This window comes from Manis pentadactyla, chromosome X (assembly GCF_030020395.1).
Source record: "Manis pentadactyla isolate mManPen7 chromosome X, mManPen7.hap1, whole genome shotgun sequence".
Taxonomy (NCBI): Eukaryota; Metazoa; Chordata; class Mammalia; order Pholidota; family Manidae; genus Manis; species Manis pentadactyla.
Genome location: NC_080038.1, coordinates 72,685,163 through 72,705,659, shown reverse-complemented (window position 1 = coordinate 72,705,659; position 20,497 = coordinate 72,685,163). Strand labels below are relative to the sequence as shown.

General features: G+C 34.9%; 1 protein-coding gene across 3 annotated transcripts in view; it reads left to right on the top strand.

Moving 5' to 3' along the window:
* The window catches only part of BRWD3 (bromodomain and WD repeat domain containing 3), a 160,740-nt gene that overhangs the window by 32,896 nt on the left and 107,347 nt on the right, over positions 1–20,497 (top strand). For all 3 annotated transcript variants that reach the window (XR_005033478.2, XM_036929979.2, XM_036929980.2), the window contains exon 7: positions 19,228–19,388. Coding sequence is in view for 2 of the 3 variants with exons in the window: in XM_036929979.2 (XP_036785874.2) it covers positions 19,228–19,388 (161 nt within the window). In the remaining variant the exon portion in view is untranslated. The remainder of the gene's footprint in view (positions 1–19,227; positions 19,389–20,497) is intronic.

Below are 20,497 nucleotides of genomic sequence, written 5' to 3'. Positions count from 1 at the left end.
TATTGATGTTGTCTTCCTTGGGTCCCTTGTGTTGGGAGATCTGTGCACCTCCATGGCTTGAGAGACTATCTCCTTCCCCAGATTGGGATGTTTTCAGCAATTCCCTCCTCATTGACACTTTCTATCCCTTTTTCTCTCTTCTTCTTCTTCTGGTACCCCTATAATGCAAATACTGTTCCATTTGGATTGGTCACACAGTTTTCTCTATATTCTTTCATTCTTAGAGATCCTTTTTTCTCTCTGTGCCACAGCTTCTTTGTATTCCTCTTCTCTAATTTCTATTTCATTTGCCGTCTCTTCTACTACATCTAATCTGCTCTTAAATCCCTCCATTGTATGTTTCATTTCAGATATGGAATTTCTTAATGATTGAATCTCCAACTTAAATTCATTCCTGAGTTCTTGAATATTTTTCTGTACCTCCATAAGCACGTATATCATTTTTACTTTGACTCTCTTTCAGGAAGATTGGTGAGTTCAGTTTCATTTGGCCCTTTTACTGGGGTTTGTGAGATTTTGGTCTGAACCATGTTATTTTGACGTTTCATATTTCTCTGTGGTGCCTACTAGTGTCCAGGAGCTCCAGTCTATGGAGCCCCTTAGCCCCTAGAGTGAGATGGGGGTCGTAGGGGAACAGCACTGGTGCCTAGGGGGAAAAAAGTTCTGTTTCCTGATTTCTGTCTGCAGTGCCTGTCTTCAGTGTCAGATCCAGTGGGCTGAGCACACAGGTGTAAACCTCTGTGCTTTACGTCTCTAGCTGTTGTAGGTGGGGCCTCCCTGTGGCTGGCCTGACACCAGCGCAGTGATTGCCGGTTTGTGAATCAGGGCCGGCAGGCTGGGAGGAAGCCATAGCAGGCTGCATGTCACAGTGCGGGAACTTGGAGTTGAGTTGGCAGCCAGGGGGATGGAGTGCCTGAAGCTCCTGAAAGGTCCCAACCAGCTGGGCAGAGCGCACCCAGAAAACCTTGTCCAGCTCTCCCTTCTGCACAGCAATCTCTGTGCAAACTCCGCCCCTTCAGCAGCCCTCTTGCTGCTAGTAAGCTTCTCAGACTGCCTGCCTTTCCTCTGACACGGAGCGGTTGGATGTGGATCCCCTCCTCTACAAACAGCCGGAATCTCAGTCTCTCAGGTACTCCGCCTGTCCAAACTCCCCAGCATCTAGAGCACCACACAGTATAGGTTTCTGCTCACAAAGCAGATCTTCAGGGCTAGGCGTTCAGCAGTCCCAAGCTTCCATCACCTCTCTGCTCCTTTTCTCTTCCTCCTGCTGGTGAGCTGGGGTTGGGGGAAGGGCTTGGGTCCTGCTGCATCATGGCTTTGTTATGTTACCCTGTTTCCTGAAGTCTGCTCTGTTCATGAGGTCTATATGCAGTCTGGTTCAGCCTTCTTTCCTGTTGTTATTTTAGGGTTAGTTGTATTAACTAACTATATTTTTGTACTATTTGTGGTTTGGGGAGGAGTTCTTTGTCTCACCTCTCATGCCACCATCTTGAATCTCATCTTGTGTCTTGTTTTATAAAAACTTGATTATTTTACTTTTTTCATTTGATTTTATGATCCATTTTGAGTTAAATTGTGTAAGATAGGAGTTTTAGGTGGAGGTTTATTATTTTTACCTATTGATGTCTTATTGCTCAAGAACCATTTATTGAAAAGGCTATCATTGAATTTGATTTACACTTTTTTCAAACATCAGTTGAGAATATTTTTTGTGGATCTATTTCTTGGTCTTCTTTTCTTTTTCATTGATCTGTGTGTTTATCTCCCCACCAGTATCATATTGTTTTGATTACTGTAGTTACACTGTAAGCCTTAGCATTAAGAAGCATAATCCCTCCCACATTATTCTTTGTCAAAATTGTTTTCAATAGCATTCTAGGGTCAGTGCCTTTCTATGTACATTTTAGAATAAGTTTGTCAATGTCTGCAACAGCCTTTTGAAAGGAATCACACTAAACCTATAAATCAATTTGGAAGAACTGACATATTTACTACATCAAGCCTTCCAGTCCATGACCATGCCTTCCATTCCATGACCATGGTATGTTACTCCATTTATTGATGTCTTTGATTTCTTTCATTAGCATTTTGTAATTTCAACATACTGATGTTTTAAGTGTTTTATTAAGGCTATATCCAAGTATTTAAATTTTCGAGTGATTGTAAATAGTTTCGTGTTTTTAATTTTGGTTTCTGCATGTTGATTGTTAGTGTATGGAAATGCAGTTGATTTCTGTGTGTTGATCATATTTACTGAGGTTCTGCTGAGCTCACGTTTTATTTCGTGGATTTTTCAATCCCTTTTTAAACATATCCCATACTACTTTTTTATATTATAATTTCGGGGGTGCATGATTTGACAAATTTAATTATATTCTGGGTTGGTTTGGGCTAGAATTTAAGGTTTGAAGTAAAATCATACAGTCTTTGGGGCATAGTTTACCTATTGGGACAAATGAGAATTAATTTTTTTTTCTCTCACTTTCAGAAAAGCTATTATAGAATAATGGCTAAGAGATCAGCCTCTGAAGTCAGATTGCCTGGATTTGAATCCTGGCTTCTACTTACTAGTTTGGGAACTTGAAGAAATTACTTAATCCCTCTGTGCCTCAGTTCCATGTCTTTAAAAAGGGGGTATTAATAATACCTCATAGGGTTAAGTCAGTTAAACATATGAAGTGCTTATCACAGTACCTGGCACATAAAAACCATTAAATAACTGTTTTCTTATATAACAAGGAATTTTTTTTGCCGATTCTGGTCAGCAAAGTATTTATAGTGTTTTTGTATATATTTTATCATTTTCTTTAGCATAGAGATCACTATCCATTAAAGTCATCAGTCAAATACCAAACTTTCTCCCCTTCTCTCCATACCCCCATTTTGGAATGTGAGAGCACTGAGATCCTAGACAAGAAAGCACAGTGAAAAGGAATAGGAACTAAGCTTCATAGGAACTAAGCATATTGTGCTAAACACTCTACAGAATTCACTTAATTCTCAAGATAGATGGCATTTTTTCTCAGTACAGTGTTACCTTTTTACTACATTATTTTGTCAAAATAGGGAGAAATGATAAAGCCGGAGACAATTCTGCCAGTACCTATTGAGCTACACCCCTGGCTCTTTGATTTTCTTGCAGAATTACTGTGTATTATGTCCTTTGCCTCTGCTCCCCCTGGACCCCCCAAACACATGTCCTCATAGTTTTACCTCTTTATATTGAACAGCATCTCAATACCCAGATAAAAAAGGGGGCTAGTTCACTGCTTTATACTTATCAATATCTTTTACTTGGTGGTAGGTAAACATTGCTGATATATTTAAACATAAAGCACTAATTGAGAGGCAGCTGTGGTATAAGAAAAAGAACATGGGACCCATGTTCAAGCACCTTCTTTCTCTGTCAGTTATCACCTGTATGACTATGGGAAACTTGCTTCTCCAACCTGGATCATTTTTTTTTCATATGTAAAATGGGTGGTTGAACTAAAAATTAATCTATAAAGTCCTTTCAAACTCTAGCACAATTCTGTAACAGAATAGTTTCAAGAGAGGCAAAACATTGTGTGTAAATTAACTTCCTGAGGGCCTCAAAAATGGTGATTATTCTTTAGAACTTTAGAATCTTCACTGATGACTGTATTTTTTTTAATTAATTTATTTTTGACAAATAAAAATTGTATATGTTTAAAGTGTTCAACATTATGTTTTGGTGTATGTCTACATTATGAGATGATTGCCAAAATTAAAAACAATTAACATGCTAAATATGTCCATTGCCTACTATATATATATTACCATTTTTTTTATGAGAACACTTGAGATCTACTCTCTTAGCAAATTTCATGTATATAATACATTATTATTAACTTAAATAACTGTGATGTATGTTACCTCTCCAGATTTTTTTTCATCTTATAACTTATGTTTGTAACTTACCTCTCGCTTTTCCCCCACCTCCGTCATCCCAGGCTCTGGTAACCACCATTCTCCTATTGTTGTTATTAATTCATTTCTTTTAAGATTTCATATGTAAGTGAGATCATGTGATGTTTGTCTTTCCCTGTCTGGCTTATTTCAGGTAGCATAATGTCCACCAGTTTTATCCATGTTGCAGATGGCAGGTTTGCATTTTCTCCTTGCCAAAGGCAGCTGTTTTTCCTGTCTCCTGCATTTCCTATGTCTAGAATAGAAGAGTACAAAGCTCAGTTACATTTTGAAAGTAAATTGCAATGAAAATTCTGTAAGGACACAAAATGAGTAGAAATTAAATTTCTAATTGTACCTGTGCACAAATGTCTCCTCATGTAGTTGAATCAAATGCTTATTTGAACCTATGCTTTCTACAAGAAAGGGCCTTTTTCATGTACTTCTTTTGAATTGAAATATGTTAGACATATAACATTTCGTAAATGTAAGGCATACATGTTAATTTGATACATTTTTATATTGTAATATGAGTGCCATTGTAATAATTATTGGAAACTATATTACATAATTATTTCTTATTAGTTGCTGGAATAATTAAGTTCTAGTCTCTTAACAAGTTTGAAGACTATAATACAATACTGTTGTCTATATTCACTATACTGTGCATTAGGTCCCTAGGACTTATTTACTACTTGTTGCAAATTTGTACCCTTAAACAACATCTGTCCTATATGCCCACTGCACAGCTGCTGGTAACCACCATTTTGATTATACAGATAATCATACAGCACTTACCTTTTCCTGACTTACTTAGCATAATGTGCTCAAAGTCCATACAAATAACAGGATGCATTTCTTCCTCATTACTGAATAATACTCCATTGGATGTATATACCACATTTTCTTTATGCATTCATCTATTGATGGGCAATTCGGCTTCTTCCATATAATGGGTATTACAAATAATACTGCAGTAAACAAGGGAGTACACATATCTCTTCAATATGCTGTTTTCATTTCCTTTGGGTATATACTCATAAAGGAACTATATGGTAGTTCTATTTTTAATTTTGAGGAACCTCTATACTATTTCCACTGTGCCTGAACCAGCTTATTCCCACCAACAGTGGACCAGGATTCCCTTTTCTCCACAGCCTTGTCAAAACGTGTTATCTCTTTTTTGATGATAGCCATTCTAACAAGTATGAGGTGACATCTCATTGTGGTTTTGATTTCCATTTCTCTGATAATTTTGAGCATCTTTTCATGTACCTAGTGAGCATTTGGATGTCTTCTTTGGAAAAAATATCTACTTAGTTCCTCTGCCAGTTTTTTCTTGGATTACTTGTATTTTTGTTGTTGAGTTGTATGAGTTCTTCATATATTTTGGATATTAACCCTATATCTTGTATATAGTTTGCAAAAATTTTCTCCTATGGTTGCCTTTTAATTTTGTTGGTAGTTTCTTTTACTGCACAAAAGTTTTAAGTTTGATGTAGTCTCATTTGTCTATCTTTGCTTTGGTTTGTTGTGCTTTTGGTATAATTTCTGAAAAATCATTGCCAAGACCAATGTCAAGGAGTTTTTCCTCTACATTTTCCTCTGGGAGTTTTATGGTATCAGGTCTTTTGTTTAAGTCTTTGAGTTAACATTTTGTGTTAATTTTTGTGAATGGAGTAAGAGCAAGATCCAATTTCATTGTTCAGCATGTGTTTTTCCAGTTTTCTTAACATCATTTGTTGAAGAGACTGTCTTTTCCCCATTGGGTGTTATTGCATCCCTTATGAAATATTACTTGACTGTATATTTGTGGTTTCATTCTGGTCTCTATTTTTATGGCAATAATGTTTTTTTATTGCTATAGTTTTATAGTAGATCTTGAAATCAGGAAGCGTGATGTCTCTGCCTCTGTTCTTTCTCAGGATTGCTTGGCCTATTAAGAGCCTTTTTGAGTTCCATACAAATTTTGAGATTATTTTTTTCTTTTTCTGTGAATTATACCATTGTAATTTTGATAGGGATTGTGTTGAATCTATAAATGGCTTGGGCAGTATGAACATTTTAAAATATTAATTCTTCTAATCCATAAACATGGGCTATCTTTCCTTTTGTTTGTGTCTTCAGTTTCTTTCAATGAAGTATCGTCATTTTCACTGTACATATCTTTCACTTCCTTGGTTAAATTTATTGTTATTGATGCTATTGTGAATTGGATAGTTTTACTTTTAGATGTTTATTAATATATAGAAATGTCACTGATATTTTCACATTGATTTTATAACCTTCAGCTTTACTGAATGTGTTGATTAGTTCCTGGAGTTTTTTTGCTTGAGTCTGGCATTTTGTGTATACAAAATTATATCATCTGCAAAATAATAACAGTTATATTTCTTCCCTTCTGATTTGGATGCCTTTTCCTTGTCTTACCTTATTGCTCTAGCTAAGACTTCTAGTACTATATTAGATGCCAGTGGTCAGAGTGGGCTTTCTTGTTTTGTTCCTGATTGTAGAGGAAAAGCTTTGCATATACTGTTACAATGTTTTATCTTTGAGTATAATGTTAGTGGATGGGCCTTTTGTATGTGGCATTGTTTATGTTCTGTGCTCCTTGTATAACCAGTCTGTTGAAGGTTTTTATCATAAAAGGATGTCATAATTTTGTCAAATGCTTTTTCAACATCTATTGAGATAATTACATAATTTTTATCTTTCATTTTATTAATGAGTTGCACTGATTTGATTATGTTGAACTATCCTTGCATTCCAGAGATAAATCCCACTTGTTCCTGGTGTATAATCAATTTAATGTACTTTTGAATTCAGTTTGCTAATATTTTGTTGAGAATTGTTGCATCTGTGTTCATCAGAGATGTTGGTTAGTGGTTTTCTTTTCTTGTAGTGTTCTTATCTCACTTGGATAATAGGGTAGTACTGGAATATTAGAATGTCTTTGGAAGGGTTCCCTCCTCTTCAGTTTTTTTAAAGAGTTTGAGAAAGGCTAATGTTAGTTCTTTAAACTTTTTATAGAATTTGCTTGTGAAGCTGCCTGTTCTGGAAATTTTTGCTTTAAGAGGTTTTTAATTACTGACTCAGTCTCTTCACTTGTTATTAATCTGTTGAGATTTTATATTTCTTCCTGATTCAATCTTGGTAGGCTATATGTTTCTAGGTGTTTATCCATTTCTTCTAGGTTATCTAATTTGTTGGCATGTAATTGTTAGTACTAGTCTCTTGTGGTCCTGTGTATTTCTGAAGTATCAGTTATGCCTTCTCTTATTTCAATATTATTTGAGTTCTCTCTCTAGCCTTCTCTTACTCCAGCTAAATAAAGTTTTGTCAATTTCATTTACCTCTTCAGAAAAACAGCTCTTAGTTTTGTTGATCCTTTCTGTTCTCTTTCCAGTCTCTATTTCATTTATTTCTTCTCTGATCTTTTTTTTTCTTTGTGCTACATTGGGGGTTAATTGGTTCTTTTTCTCTCTAGTTCCTAGAGGTGTAAACTTACATTATTTACTTGAAATGTTTCTAATATCTTAATGTATGCATTTATTGCTATAAACATAACTCTCAAAATTGTTTTGTAGCACCACAAAGATTTGAGATGTGTTTCCATTTTAATTTGTTTTGACATATATTTTTATTTCCCTTTTTATTTATTCTTTAACCCATTGGTTTTACAGAAGTGTGTTCTTTGATTTCCACTTCATGTATTTTCTAAAGCTTGTTTTGTGTCTGGAGAATGTCCTGTGTGTACTAAAGAAGAAGGTGCATTTTGCTTTTGTTGAATGAAATGTTCTGTATATCTCTGTTAAGTCTATTTGCTATAAAAATATGGAAATATGGTTCCTTTTCAGTATTTTCCTGTTGCTTTTCTCTCAGGATAATCTGTTCATTGCAAACAAGGGGATATAGGCATCCCCTGTTGTATTATACTTGCTTTCACAGATAATGCATTACTTTTTTTTTTTTAACATTTGAAGATCTGCGGCAACCCTGCATTGAGCAAGTATATCAATGCCATTTATCCAACAGCATTGATTCACTTCCTCTGTTTGTGACACATTTTGGTAATTCTCACAACATTTCAAACTGTCATTGTTATATTTGTTACACTGATCTGTGATCAGTGATCTTTGATGTTCCCATTTAATTGTTTCGGGGCACCACGGACTGCACCAACATGACACGGCATCCTTAATTGGTAAATGTTACAGTGTGTGTTTTGACTGCTTCATTGACTGGCCGTTCCCCTCTCTCCCTCCCTCTCCTTGGGCCACCCTGTTCCCTGAGACACAAGAATATTGAAATTAGGCCAATTAATAACCCTACAGCGGCCTCTTAAGTGCTCAAGTGAAAGGAAGAGTTGCACATCTCTCAGTTTAAGTCAAACACTAGAAATGATCAAGCTTAGTGAGGAAGGCATTTGAAAAGCCTGGATGGGCCGAAAGATAGGCTTCTGGTGCCAAACAGTTAGCCAGGTCGTGAATGAAAATAATTCTTGAAGGAAATTAAAACTGCTACTCCAGGAACACATGAATGTTACAGAAGTGAAACAGCCTTATTGCTGATACAGAGAAAGTTTTAGTGGTCTGGATGGAAGGTCAAACCAATCACAGCATTCCCTTAAGGCAGAGCCTAATCCAAGCAAGGCCCTAACTCTCTTCAGTTTTGTGAAGGCTGAGAGAGGTGAAGAAGGTGCAGAAGAAAGGGTGGAAGCCAAGCAGAGTTTGGTTTGCGAGATTTAGGGACAGAAGCCATCTGCATAACATCGGAGTGCAAGGTGAAGCAAGTACTGACATACAGAAGCTGTGGCAAGTCATCCAGAAGATCTAGCTGAGATAGTCAGTGAAGGTGGCTGCACTAAGCGACAGATTTTCAGTGTGGTGATGAAACGGCCATCTGTTGGAAGAAGATGCCATCTAGGGCTTTTCATAGCTAGAGAGAAGTCAATGTCTGGCTTCAAAAGTTCAAAAGAGAGGCTGACTCTCTTGTTAGGGGCTAATGCAGGTAATGGTGATTTTAAGTTGAAGCCAATGCTCGGCCATTCCGAAAATCATAGGGCCCTTAAGAATTACGTTAAATCTACTCTACCTGTGCTCTATAAATGGATCAAGAAAGCCTGGATGACAGCACATCTGTTTTTACAACAGGGTTTCCTGAATAGTTCAGGCTCACTGTTGAGACCTCCTACTCAGAGCAAGAGATTTCCTTTCAAAATCTGCTCACTGATAATGCACCTGGTCACCCGAGAGCTCTGATGGAGATGTACAATGAGATCAATGTTGTTTTCATGCCTGCTAACAGAACCTCCATGCTGCAGCCCATGGATCAAGTAGTAATTCAAGTCTTATTATTTAAGAAATACATAGATAGCAATTCCTCTGATGGATGTGAGCATAAATTGAAAACCTTCTGGAAAGGACTCCCCATTCTAGATGCCATTAAGATCGTCGTGATACCTGTGAAGAGGTCAAAATGTCAACATTAGTAGGAGTTTGGGAGTTTGTAAGAGCTGATTCCAACCGAGATGGGCGATTTTGAGGTGTTCAAGACTTCAGTGGATGAAGCTGCTTCAGATGTGGTGGAATAACAAGAGAACTAGTATTGGGAGTAGAGCCTGAAGCTGTGACTGAATTGCTGCAATCTCCTGATAAAACTTAATGGATGAGGATTTGCTTCTTAATGGGTGAGCAAAGATTCCACTTTCTCAGGGTGGAATTTACTTTCCGTGAAGATGCCGTGAAAATTGTTGAAATGAACAGCAAAGAGTTTAGAGTGTTACATAAACTTAGTTGATAAAGAAGAGGCAGGGTTTGAGGACTGACTCAACTTGTGAAAGAAGTTTTATTGTGGGTAGTAATGCTATCAAACAGCATTGCATGCTACAGAGAAATCATTTGTGGAAGGAAGAGTCAGTGGATGTGGCCAGCTTCATTGTCTCATTCTAAGAAATTGCCACAGCTACCGCAGTCTTTGGCCGCCACCACCCTGATTAGTAAGCAGCCATCAACACTGAGGCAAGACACTGCTCCTGCAAAAAGATTATCTGTTAGCATTTTTTAGTAATACAGTATTTTTTAATTCAGTTATTTACATTGTTTTTTGATAAATTGTTAATTATTTCATACTTAATAGAGTACAGTATAATATAAACATAACTATTATATGTACTGCGAAATCAAAAATTCATTTCACTCTCTTAATTGCCATATTCTCTTTAATTACAGTGGTCTGGAATTGAACCTTTAGCTTCTCCATTGTGGGCCTGTATTCAAGTCCGCTAGTATTGTTGTATTCTTTTCTCCCTCTTCCTTCAGATGTTTGCATTTGCTTAATATATTTAAGTCCCCCTATGTTGGGTGTATATATGTTTATGGTTGTTATATCTTCTTTATATATTTACCCCTTTATTGTTATATGAACTTTTGTATTCCAGAAGGTGGCACAATAGCTCAAGTATATGGTTTCTCCTTTTGTAGTTGGCTGTCTGAAATGTAGTCATAGTGTGCACAAGGAGCTGGCTAGGGGGAGATGTGTGACTTAGTACCTGGATCTAGCTATGTGGGTAACCTCTAGCAAGTGGGCATATTCTCTTGGGGGCAGACCCAGAGGTCCATGGGTGGACCTCCTGCTGAAATTCTGAAACATGCAGCAGGAAAATGTACCTCTAATGCCCTTTGAAATTCTTATCTGTCTACTTCCCTTTCCTCTTCTTTCCCCCAGTTGAGGAGGTCTGTCCTTCAATATCCCAGTGTTGCCGAGAAACCAGTTTGTCCAGCAGCAGCAACTGCAAAAAGCCCAGCAGCCTCTTACAGTTCCTCTTTCTCTTCTGCATCCAAATTTGTCTCTATTCTGCTCTAATGGCTTGTGGGATTCTCCCCTCAGGCAAGCTGGATCCTTTCAAATTCTCTACTGCCTGTGGGCATTTGCGCAGATGGTTCCCTTTTTCTAAGATCATGGTTAGTTAGGGCGGGGCAGGCTTGCTTACTCCCTGGGATCTGCAGCCCCTACAGAGGTCCTATCTGCCAACTTTTATGTGCATGAACATCTCCTGAGTGTTCGGTGTGCAGAGGCACTTCTATTCGGCTATGAATGTCCAATTACTTGTTAATCTGAAGGGAGAGAAAAAAAAGAGTGACTCATCCACCATGATGCTTATGTCACTCCCCCAGTGCACTTTAAATTTGGATTGTGCTCTTGATAATTGAGTCCAAGAAATCATGTGGCATATGAGATTCTATATTAGAAATACTAATTTTAACTCTGAAATGGAACCATTTTCAAATAGGATACCTAATAAACTAGGTCTTTTTAGCTACTTTGAGAAATCCAAGTCAGTTTTCTTTATTAAGTATATAAAATATAAAACCTTATATTTAACATATTTTATACTTAATTACCACTTTCCTACTTTCCCCAATTTAAAAATTATTTACTATTCTATGATTATTGCCCTCTCTACCTATTACATAATTGTTCCAGTGTGCTTCCGCATAGACTTCCTTATCTTTTTTGCCTTATAATATTGTGTCTTTCATGTATGAAGATAATAGAAGGGAATGTGCTTTGAGTCTTTTTAGAGAAGTTAGGTGTTTATGGTGATCCTTCAGTTTTTCTTTCTTACTGACCTAGGTGTTTTGATATGACTTACTGAATTTAGAACAGACTGTGTTATCTTGAAATATTGTAGGAAAAAGGTGATTTACTAATAAGCTTTTCTTAGTGAAACAACTCTGTATGAATCATTGATTTGGATTTATTGTTATTAAGCATCCTTGTTACTGAGTCCTGTATTTTGTTGAGGTTTTTATTTTTATCAACATTTAATATTTGCAGTTTTGCTTCTTAATCTTTTAACTACAGGTATTGATAGTACATCTCGTGCCATACTCAATAATCTTCTAAAATAGACATACTTTTTTCTAACACAAGGATTTTAACGTGTTATTGGTAGTTTTTTTAAAATAACATGATGGTATGGATAGCTAATTGAGAGGACAATGAGGAAAAGAGTATGCAAGAGAAAAAACAAATCCTTATAATAAATTCAGGATGCCACAGAGTGAGGAAGGAAGTGCTGTTACTGAAGACTACATGAAAAATGTTACAGTCTGGTCCAAACTTTATGAATTTGGGTTAGAGTGTCCCATGTTGTAATTTTGAAACAAACAATTTGAATATGTGAAATAGTGTATTAATCTCCCATACACACTAGAATATCATACACTTTAAATTATGACATTTTTCTCTTCTTTTATTTCAAGACCATTAAATATTCTTAATTTCTAAAGGTAATTAAAAAGCATTTAAAATGTTAATAAAAATTTTAAATTTCAGGAGAACCTTTACATAAATTTAGTTCAGTTTTAATTAACTCTTTAATATGTTCCTGATAAAATTTGAGGCTTTTTATGGGATAACTGACTTTATATGCTCTCTTTCACTGTTCATTAGTACTTCTAATTTATACTGAGAAAGCACAGATAATGAAACCAAAGTATGTTAACTTTACTGTTTGTTAAGGACACTGGTAAAATTACCCAGCTTAAAAAAATGATGTAATGAAGTATAGCAGGTATAACATATGGAAAATATCCATAAAGAAGTGACCAGTAATAATTCACAAGAGAAAACATTAAGGTTGTGCAGAATATTTATTAATATTAGGTCTAATGCAACAAATTGAACTAGAAAATTTACCATAAAGACACACAAAATTTGAAATGGCATTAGAGCATAAAATGTGATGAGTAGCTATATACTTGGTTCTAAACAAACAGATCTAATAGGAATGTAAGGAGTAGGAGAGAATGTTACGCATACTTAGAAACCCACAGACCAAAATGTAGCTATAACATGAAAGACAGTGGGTAAAGAGAAAAGGTGTGAGAAATCTACATGCAATCATACTATAGACTGGACAGTATGGATGATGCTTTCCTGATGGAGAGGTAAAGAGGCAGGATACCTTGATCAAACTAATGCTTGATGTCCCCCATTCCCACCCAACTCTAATTATAGCTATTATGTTGAGCAATTTAAAATTACTATTTTTGTATGTAGAATATGGTCGAATATCAACAATTTCATATTGTTTGACCCACAGACGTTTACCCCAAGATGCCTTTAAAGTTACAATTAGCATATGGGGAAAGAACCTATAAATTTATTTAAAAGGAATAGATGGTTTAAATTCATAGCTAAAATATAAGAGCTTCTTTAGTCTTCTCTGTCAAAAAGCATGATTTCTAAACTGCAAAGGATATACCAAGCATGGTTAAAGAAAAGAAACCCCAGGATGCATAAGTAGTTGCTTTAAGAGACCTACATGAATTAAATCCTGATATACTGAAATAGTTTTCACTGGCAGATATTTTTTATGAAATCAGAGTAGACAGGATAAATGGAAATGACCCAATGGACAAATATGCAAAAGGGAATAAAGAATAGATTCTAGAAATTATGTATTGATGGACTTAGCTTTAACATCAGGCAAAATTTTAGACAGATTTGTTGAACAGATGCTTTGTGTACTTTTAGGAAAGAAAGAAGTGAACATTAGGAAGTTACCATATGTTTATTAAGAAAGTCAAACTATTTCCTTTTTAAGCTGCCTATAGGTAGTGAATAGTATAAGGCAGCTGTTTTAGAAAACTAATATAATTTTTGCAATCTTAAATTTCATTCATAGAAATATAGTTGGAAACAATCCACTGTACTCTGATGATTAGTCCACTGGAATATTTTGCTCAGTTCTTATTATTTAAAAGGTTCAGACATTGATGAACTAGGGACTTTCTCAGAAAGAAGCAACCATGGTCATTAATGTTTATGGTGAAAGAGTACTCTTTTCTAGGGAATGGTAGGAGTTATTTGTAAATTATGGCTGTGACTAATGTAGAGAGGGCCTTACATGTTGAGAGAAAGCGTAAGGTGCGAGTGGTAACTATCTTTAAATACTTCATGGGTTACCGTGTAACAACAGGATTTGACTTGTTTTTAATGTGGCTCTCAAGGGCAGAACCTGTATGACTCTGGAAGTTACAGGGGAAGAGACTGAGCTTAATTAAAGGTAGATTTTCCTCCAAATTAGGGCATTTCAACATATGAATTGGCCATTTTTGAGAAATAATAACCTCTTTACAAAAGTGAATGGCCACCTGCCAGATATGTTACATAAGGATAATTTTGGCGGAAGGGAGGTTGGACTAGAATTGGTTCCCAAATTTGACACAGTATCAGTATCACTTGTAGAGCTTATTAGAAAAATACATTTTGAGAACTATATATATTTTTGTACATCTATTCATCACTAAAGTATCTTATTCTTGAAATTGGGTAACTGTTGAAAGCTTTGCCCAGTGGAAGGTAAATTTCATGAGGATGGTGAACTTGTCTGAATTGTTTTAAGGTGTATTTCCAGTGTCTGTTACAGTACTTAGTTCACAGTATGTGACCAACAAATGTAAGTTTTAAAGAAAGAAAGCAGTTATTCCATTGATAGCTGTTTATTGATCTCTGTGACATAATAAATTTGTAAAAATTGCATGATGAGTCTTACCCTTTTCTTCTTGAATCTTTAAGCATTTTGGTCTATCACTGAGTTACTCCATGTATCTTATCTTTTGTTAGATATCAATTTAGAAGTCTACCCAACAAAATTTTAAAGAAAAAATTTTAGGAGATGTAATGAGTTCTGAATAGAATATTTTATGTTTAAATATATTATATATACACACACATTTGACTAATTTACCTACTAGTTGAATTTGTCAACATTGCTAAATACAAAGAAATGTATCATGGCATCAAGGATATTTTCTCTCAAAATGAAAGTTCTTAAAATATTTCAAGACAGTGTTGGCATATTCACATCATTTACCCAAGAGAAAATGCTCTGTGGTTGATTGTTGGAACCTGACCATACCCATCTCAGCTCCCCAGAGGAAAGGGTGTCATTAATGATAGTGTACTATTTTTCAAAGGCGCCAAATACTTAACAACAGTGGATAGAAAAGCAGGCATTTTGTCCTGACTAAAACTGTGTCAGTGATTACCCTGCTTAACTAGTGTTTTTGTCACTTTTGTGACTTTGCGGGACTAAATTCCTTAGTAAGTAGAGACTGAGATAACATTACTTACCCTTTATAGTGTTTTTGAAATCTTATATAAGTAATTAAGGTAATTATATGTACTATAACTTATATATCTTTAAAGTACTGTCGATTTTTAGAAGGTTTAATAGTGGGAATGCAATAATGACATACTGGATGTATCAGCATAAGACTGTGGGAACTTATTATTTATTTGTAGTTGTTTCTCATTAACACCTCATTCTACTTTGTTAGGATGAAAGTTAAATTGCTCATTTCTAAACTTGCATTATGCTTATAATAGAAAAAGAAACAGTGTATTCAAATAGAACATTTGATAGAGACATTCAGATACAATACAGTGATAATTATGTATGTATGTGTTTCCTTTTATTTTATTGTTAATTTTTGATGAAGGGAATAATGCCTTTGCATATCCCCATTCCTCAAAGAATCTGTGCAATATTCATGCTAGAAAAATGAGATACTTTTCTTCCTAGTAAAATAAACAAGAGTTGGTCAAAAGTGAATTCTTTTCAATTTTATTTTTATAGTCAGTTATCAGCCCTTTGCAATGGAGGAAAATATTCCTGATAGTACTCTATAGAAATGTAAGAAAATCAAGAAGCAGCAGTACTGAAAAATAGTGTCTAAATGGAGAATACATGCAAAAGAGAGTTTTGACAGAACTCTTCAGTGTATAGAGCCTAAGGCATGTTGACATTATCAATTAAGAAAAATGTATAAATGTTGTCATCTGAGGTGCTGGGCCAATAAATAAATATTGCTGAGGTAAGAAAGAAGGAATATTTGATGTTGCTGCTGTCAAATGTGAAACATACCTTTATATGAATAGCTGTTAGTAATGACTAGGAAGAACCAAGTAGAAAACTTGTGTTTAAGATAAAAATGTATACTTAACAGTGTTTTAAAAAAATACCTATACTTTTATCACAAAGCATTTGGTTTCATTTCTCTTCTTTCTCATCTTTATTCATATATGCATATATGCGTGCATATTTTTATATAATTTAAATCATAGTGTATTTACAAATTTGCATTTTTTTTTGCTTTGTAGTTCTTAAACTTTTCCATACTGCTGTTGTTTTCATAGTCAATTATTAGTTCCTATGGAATTGTCCATCACCTAATCCATAATTTAATGAACCATTCCCCTATTGTTGGACTTAAGTTATTTATCATTTTTGGTATTATAAATAGCATTCCACTAAACATTTTGGACATGCAACTCTTTTTTTGCTAATCAGTTATGTCCCTAGGATAGATTCCTTGGGGTCAGGCAGTGGGGTATGTATTTTCATGACTCTCAAAGTGTATTGCCAAAATTATTTTCCATATGGATCGTGTCATTTTACAGTGCACCTCGAAATGTAGATGTACACAAATTTCAAGTAGTAATTGCTGGCATTAGGTTTTAGAACTTTTAAAATGCCAATTTGTTAGGTGTAAAATTGTATCATTTTCAATTCAATTACCTTTGATACTTGGCCAAAAAAAGGTGAATATTTTCTGTGACTCGGGTTATTTTTTGTATTTTTTATGTTATGAATTGTCTATGAATTTCTTTTATTGACTCATCTATTAGATCTTGATGTGTTCTTACTTATGGTTAGTTTTGTGTTTTAAAATATTAAAACTTTGTCTTCTTTTGCAAATATTTCCTTTTCTCTTTCCAATTATTAGTTTTCTTTGTAGACTTTAAAAAAGTAAAAGTTAATTTGCATATACTATAAAGATACATAAAGTTTCCAGTTATTGTTCCTGATTTAACAGTTTGGGCCTAAGATACTCTTAGTGGGATCAGTAATATTTTGTTTATATGCTTAGTTGTGTTCCTTTGACCATTGAGAAATTCAAATATTTGCATGAATGACTGGATTTCTGGTAGCTGTTTACCTCTCCTCCCTTTCTTTCACTGGTTCTTTCTCGTTCTTCTCAAACTCCTTTCTTGAGTTTTTTCTTCCTGTTGATGTTGTTTCTGTTTCAGGTAGTGGTTTCCAAACACTTTTACCCCAGGAGACATTTGAGAGTGTCTGAAGATATTTTTATTTGTCACAGCTTGGTGGTATGTGGGGTATTACTAGCATCTAGAGGGTAGAGGCTGAGAATGCTGCTTAACACTGTGTAATAGCTCCCCACAATGAAGAATCGTCCGGCCTTAAGTGCCAATAGTTCTGAGGTTGAGAAATCGTGCCTTAAAGCAGCACACCTTTTCCTCTACTTGTAGAATATGGCTAGAAAAAAGCGAGGAATAAGTGATGGTTGATTGTTGCAGGTAACTCAGAGCAGTAAGAAATGTTTGACTGGAGAAGGAAGATTATTGAAGTCCCAAAGTTATGGTGTGTGCTCTTCCTATTAGAATTGTGGAAATTTCTAGAGGTTGGGATGGGGCGCAGCTGCCAAAAAGAAATTCTCTTTCCTGGTACTGATGCTTATGGATTTACTACTATAATTTACTCAGCATCCTGCAGTGTTACAATTCAGATCTCTAATGTGTTCTTATGATTTGTATTCAAAGTTTTATTCATTTTGGGATGAATACTTTTTATCATTTTGTCAGTTTAAAATGGCCAGTAGATCTACCTTTGCCTAAAAAAAAAATACTTCATTGTTCTTAAGATTGAGATATCCAGTTTCATGTTTTTGATTGTAGTATGGTTCTAATGTTACTAATCTAGCTATAACTCAATTCTTGCCTTAATGTTGCCCTGCTTCAACATAAAGCTATTATCATTTGTACTATATTATTTATGTACTATGGTAAAATGTCATCTTGCCTCAAGATGGCTTTGAACTTACAAGGATCCTATGTTTTGATTATAATATGAAGGATGTTAAGTATTTTCAGTGTATAAGGTAAGATTGGAGGAATTTCAGAGCAAGTAGGTACTTGTAAATCCTTACACAGGGATCAAGATCTCCATTTTAGAGAAGTGAGCAAAATTCAAGTGGTATTTGGAAAATTGGGCAGACTTAACACTTTATTCTGGCTGCTTTTAAAGAAAATTAACAAGGCAAAACAAACAGAAAAGGAAGACAGGATCTAAGATGATCTCATAGGAGATAAAGCCAATAGATGAATGGATAAAGACGAAGTGGTACATATACAGACTGGAATATTATTCAGCCATAAAAAGGAATACTTACATTTGCAACAGCATGGATGGGTCTAGAGGATATTATGCTCAGTGAAATAAGCCAGGTGGAGAAAGACAAATATTGTATGATTCCACTTGTGGAATGTAAAAACAAAGCAAAACAGAAGGAACAAAACAGCAGTAGACTTACAGATACTGAGAAGTGACTAGTGGTTACCAAGGGGGAGGGGTTGGGGCAGGTGGTGGGTGAGGGGGATGAAGGGGCACAATAATTCACAGTCACAGTATAACTTGGTCACAGGGATGGTAGTACAGCATGGAGAATATAGTCAGTGATTCTGTAATATCTTTCTACATTGATAGATAGTAACTGCACTAGAGGGAGTGAGAATTTAATAATACGGATAACTGTTGAACTGTATTGTATACTTGAAACCAACATAAGATTGTATATCATGATATTTCAATTAAAAAAAAGTTCTTTGGTAAGTAGAGGGAGAGCCTACAGTTTCAGAAACCAAAAGGGGAGAATTTAAGAGTCACACCTAGAAAGGATTGTTTGCTACTGAAAACCTATGTGGTGTCACAGCTTTTTTCATCTTACCACTGTATATCTGTTGTATTAATCATGAAATTTTAGGGACAGCTGTACATGGGGTAGATGGTTGTGAGGAGGTAGGACAGGAGTTCATAAAATTTTTAATGTAATTTAAAATGTATTATACAGTCTTCATTCTAAAATTCCTCCATGTTTAGTAAGATTTATCTTTATATTTAAAGTGACAGTGTCTTTGGCTATAGTGTACCTAAAAAGGCCAAACTGGAATGTATTTGAGAAACCAGTAAAGAAAACCGGAATTTAGACTTCTGGGATTTAAAAGAAGATTTTTAGTGTTTTGTGATAGTGAACTTGAGTTGATGAAATCATGAAATGGGTAGTATATTTCAGACTTTCCATAAGGTAGAATTGCTGTGGTGTGTGTACCCTGTTTTATTTCATTTTAATATTCATGAATTAACTTTGTTAAGTAGGTTCCACTTCTAGGTTTTAAAAAGTGAATTTCCTGTTTTATTTTTTCCAGTGAATATCACCTCTGCCAGGCAACTAACCGGATATAGTCGCTTCAGCCATATTTTCCCTTCATCTGCATACCAGCACATTAAGATGCATAAGAGAATTCTGGGGCACTTGTCATCTGTCTATTGTGTAGCATTTGACCGAAGTGGGAGAAGAATTTTTACAGTAAGTTTAAAATTGATGATACTATATCATTTTAGAGATTTACAACAATTGAAGCTAGGCTTCATCATATTGAATTATGCTTTGTAAGCAGTTCATCCTTCTTTACATACACTAATGCAAGAAAAGATGAGTGTAAATTGAAAATCTTTTCTTAATACATTATAAGTAAGTGGGTGAACTGTAATGTTCTCTATCTTTTGGAAATCTAATTTAAAAAATTAAACCACAAGAAGGCCTTATATTCTAGAGGTGGTTATTTTACGTGGAAGAAGTTTATTTACTCAATTTCCTTTAATTCCATTTTAGGAAACATTTATTAAATGGATTTTCATTTGTCACTTCGCATAATTGGTACCAGTTCTGCTTAATGATTACATCATCCTTATGGTTGAATAGTTGAACTGTATAGTAATGAAGATTACAGTTGTGTATATCTTTTTTTACAGTACTAATTATTTTTAAAATTGGGTTTTTGTTAACTAAATCATATAGTGTGCTTTTGGGTACAAAATTGTAGCACACATAATTCTAAGAAAAGGCTTAGTCTCATTGCTTCAGTATTAAGTTAACAGACATGTAAGTAACCGCATACTTTTCTTTTTTGATTTCTGTGGTATGACAAAGGAAGTGGTTTGCATTTTGAGAAGTTATGACTCCTTGGAGTTCATTACAGACTCTATCACTGATGTTTTCATGACTTCAAGTGTATCACCTATTTATTTGCATGTTGACGATCATGATGAGAATGATAATTGCCATCTCTTTATAAATATAATTAATTAGATAATGTATTTATCACATTAGAGTATAACTGCTTTTTCCTATTTTTAAAGCTCTTTTGAAATTCTCAATAGGAAGTTCAACATAATATTTTCACCAGAGATTATTAACAAAGCCTTATGTTTACTGAGAAATGCACATAGACTTTAGGTTAATTTTTTACATATTTGTGGAAAAAGATATTCAAGCAATTAAGTAAAAAGGCCCTCAGGCCTAAAGAAAGAAATAATGGTAGAGATATTTAATGCCAAATCCCTTAAAAGTGAGTTAAAAATATTTTGAGCTGTAAGGATTGGTAGTTGTTTCAAAGAGTCCTTTACAAATGTTGC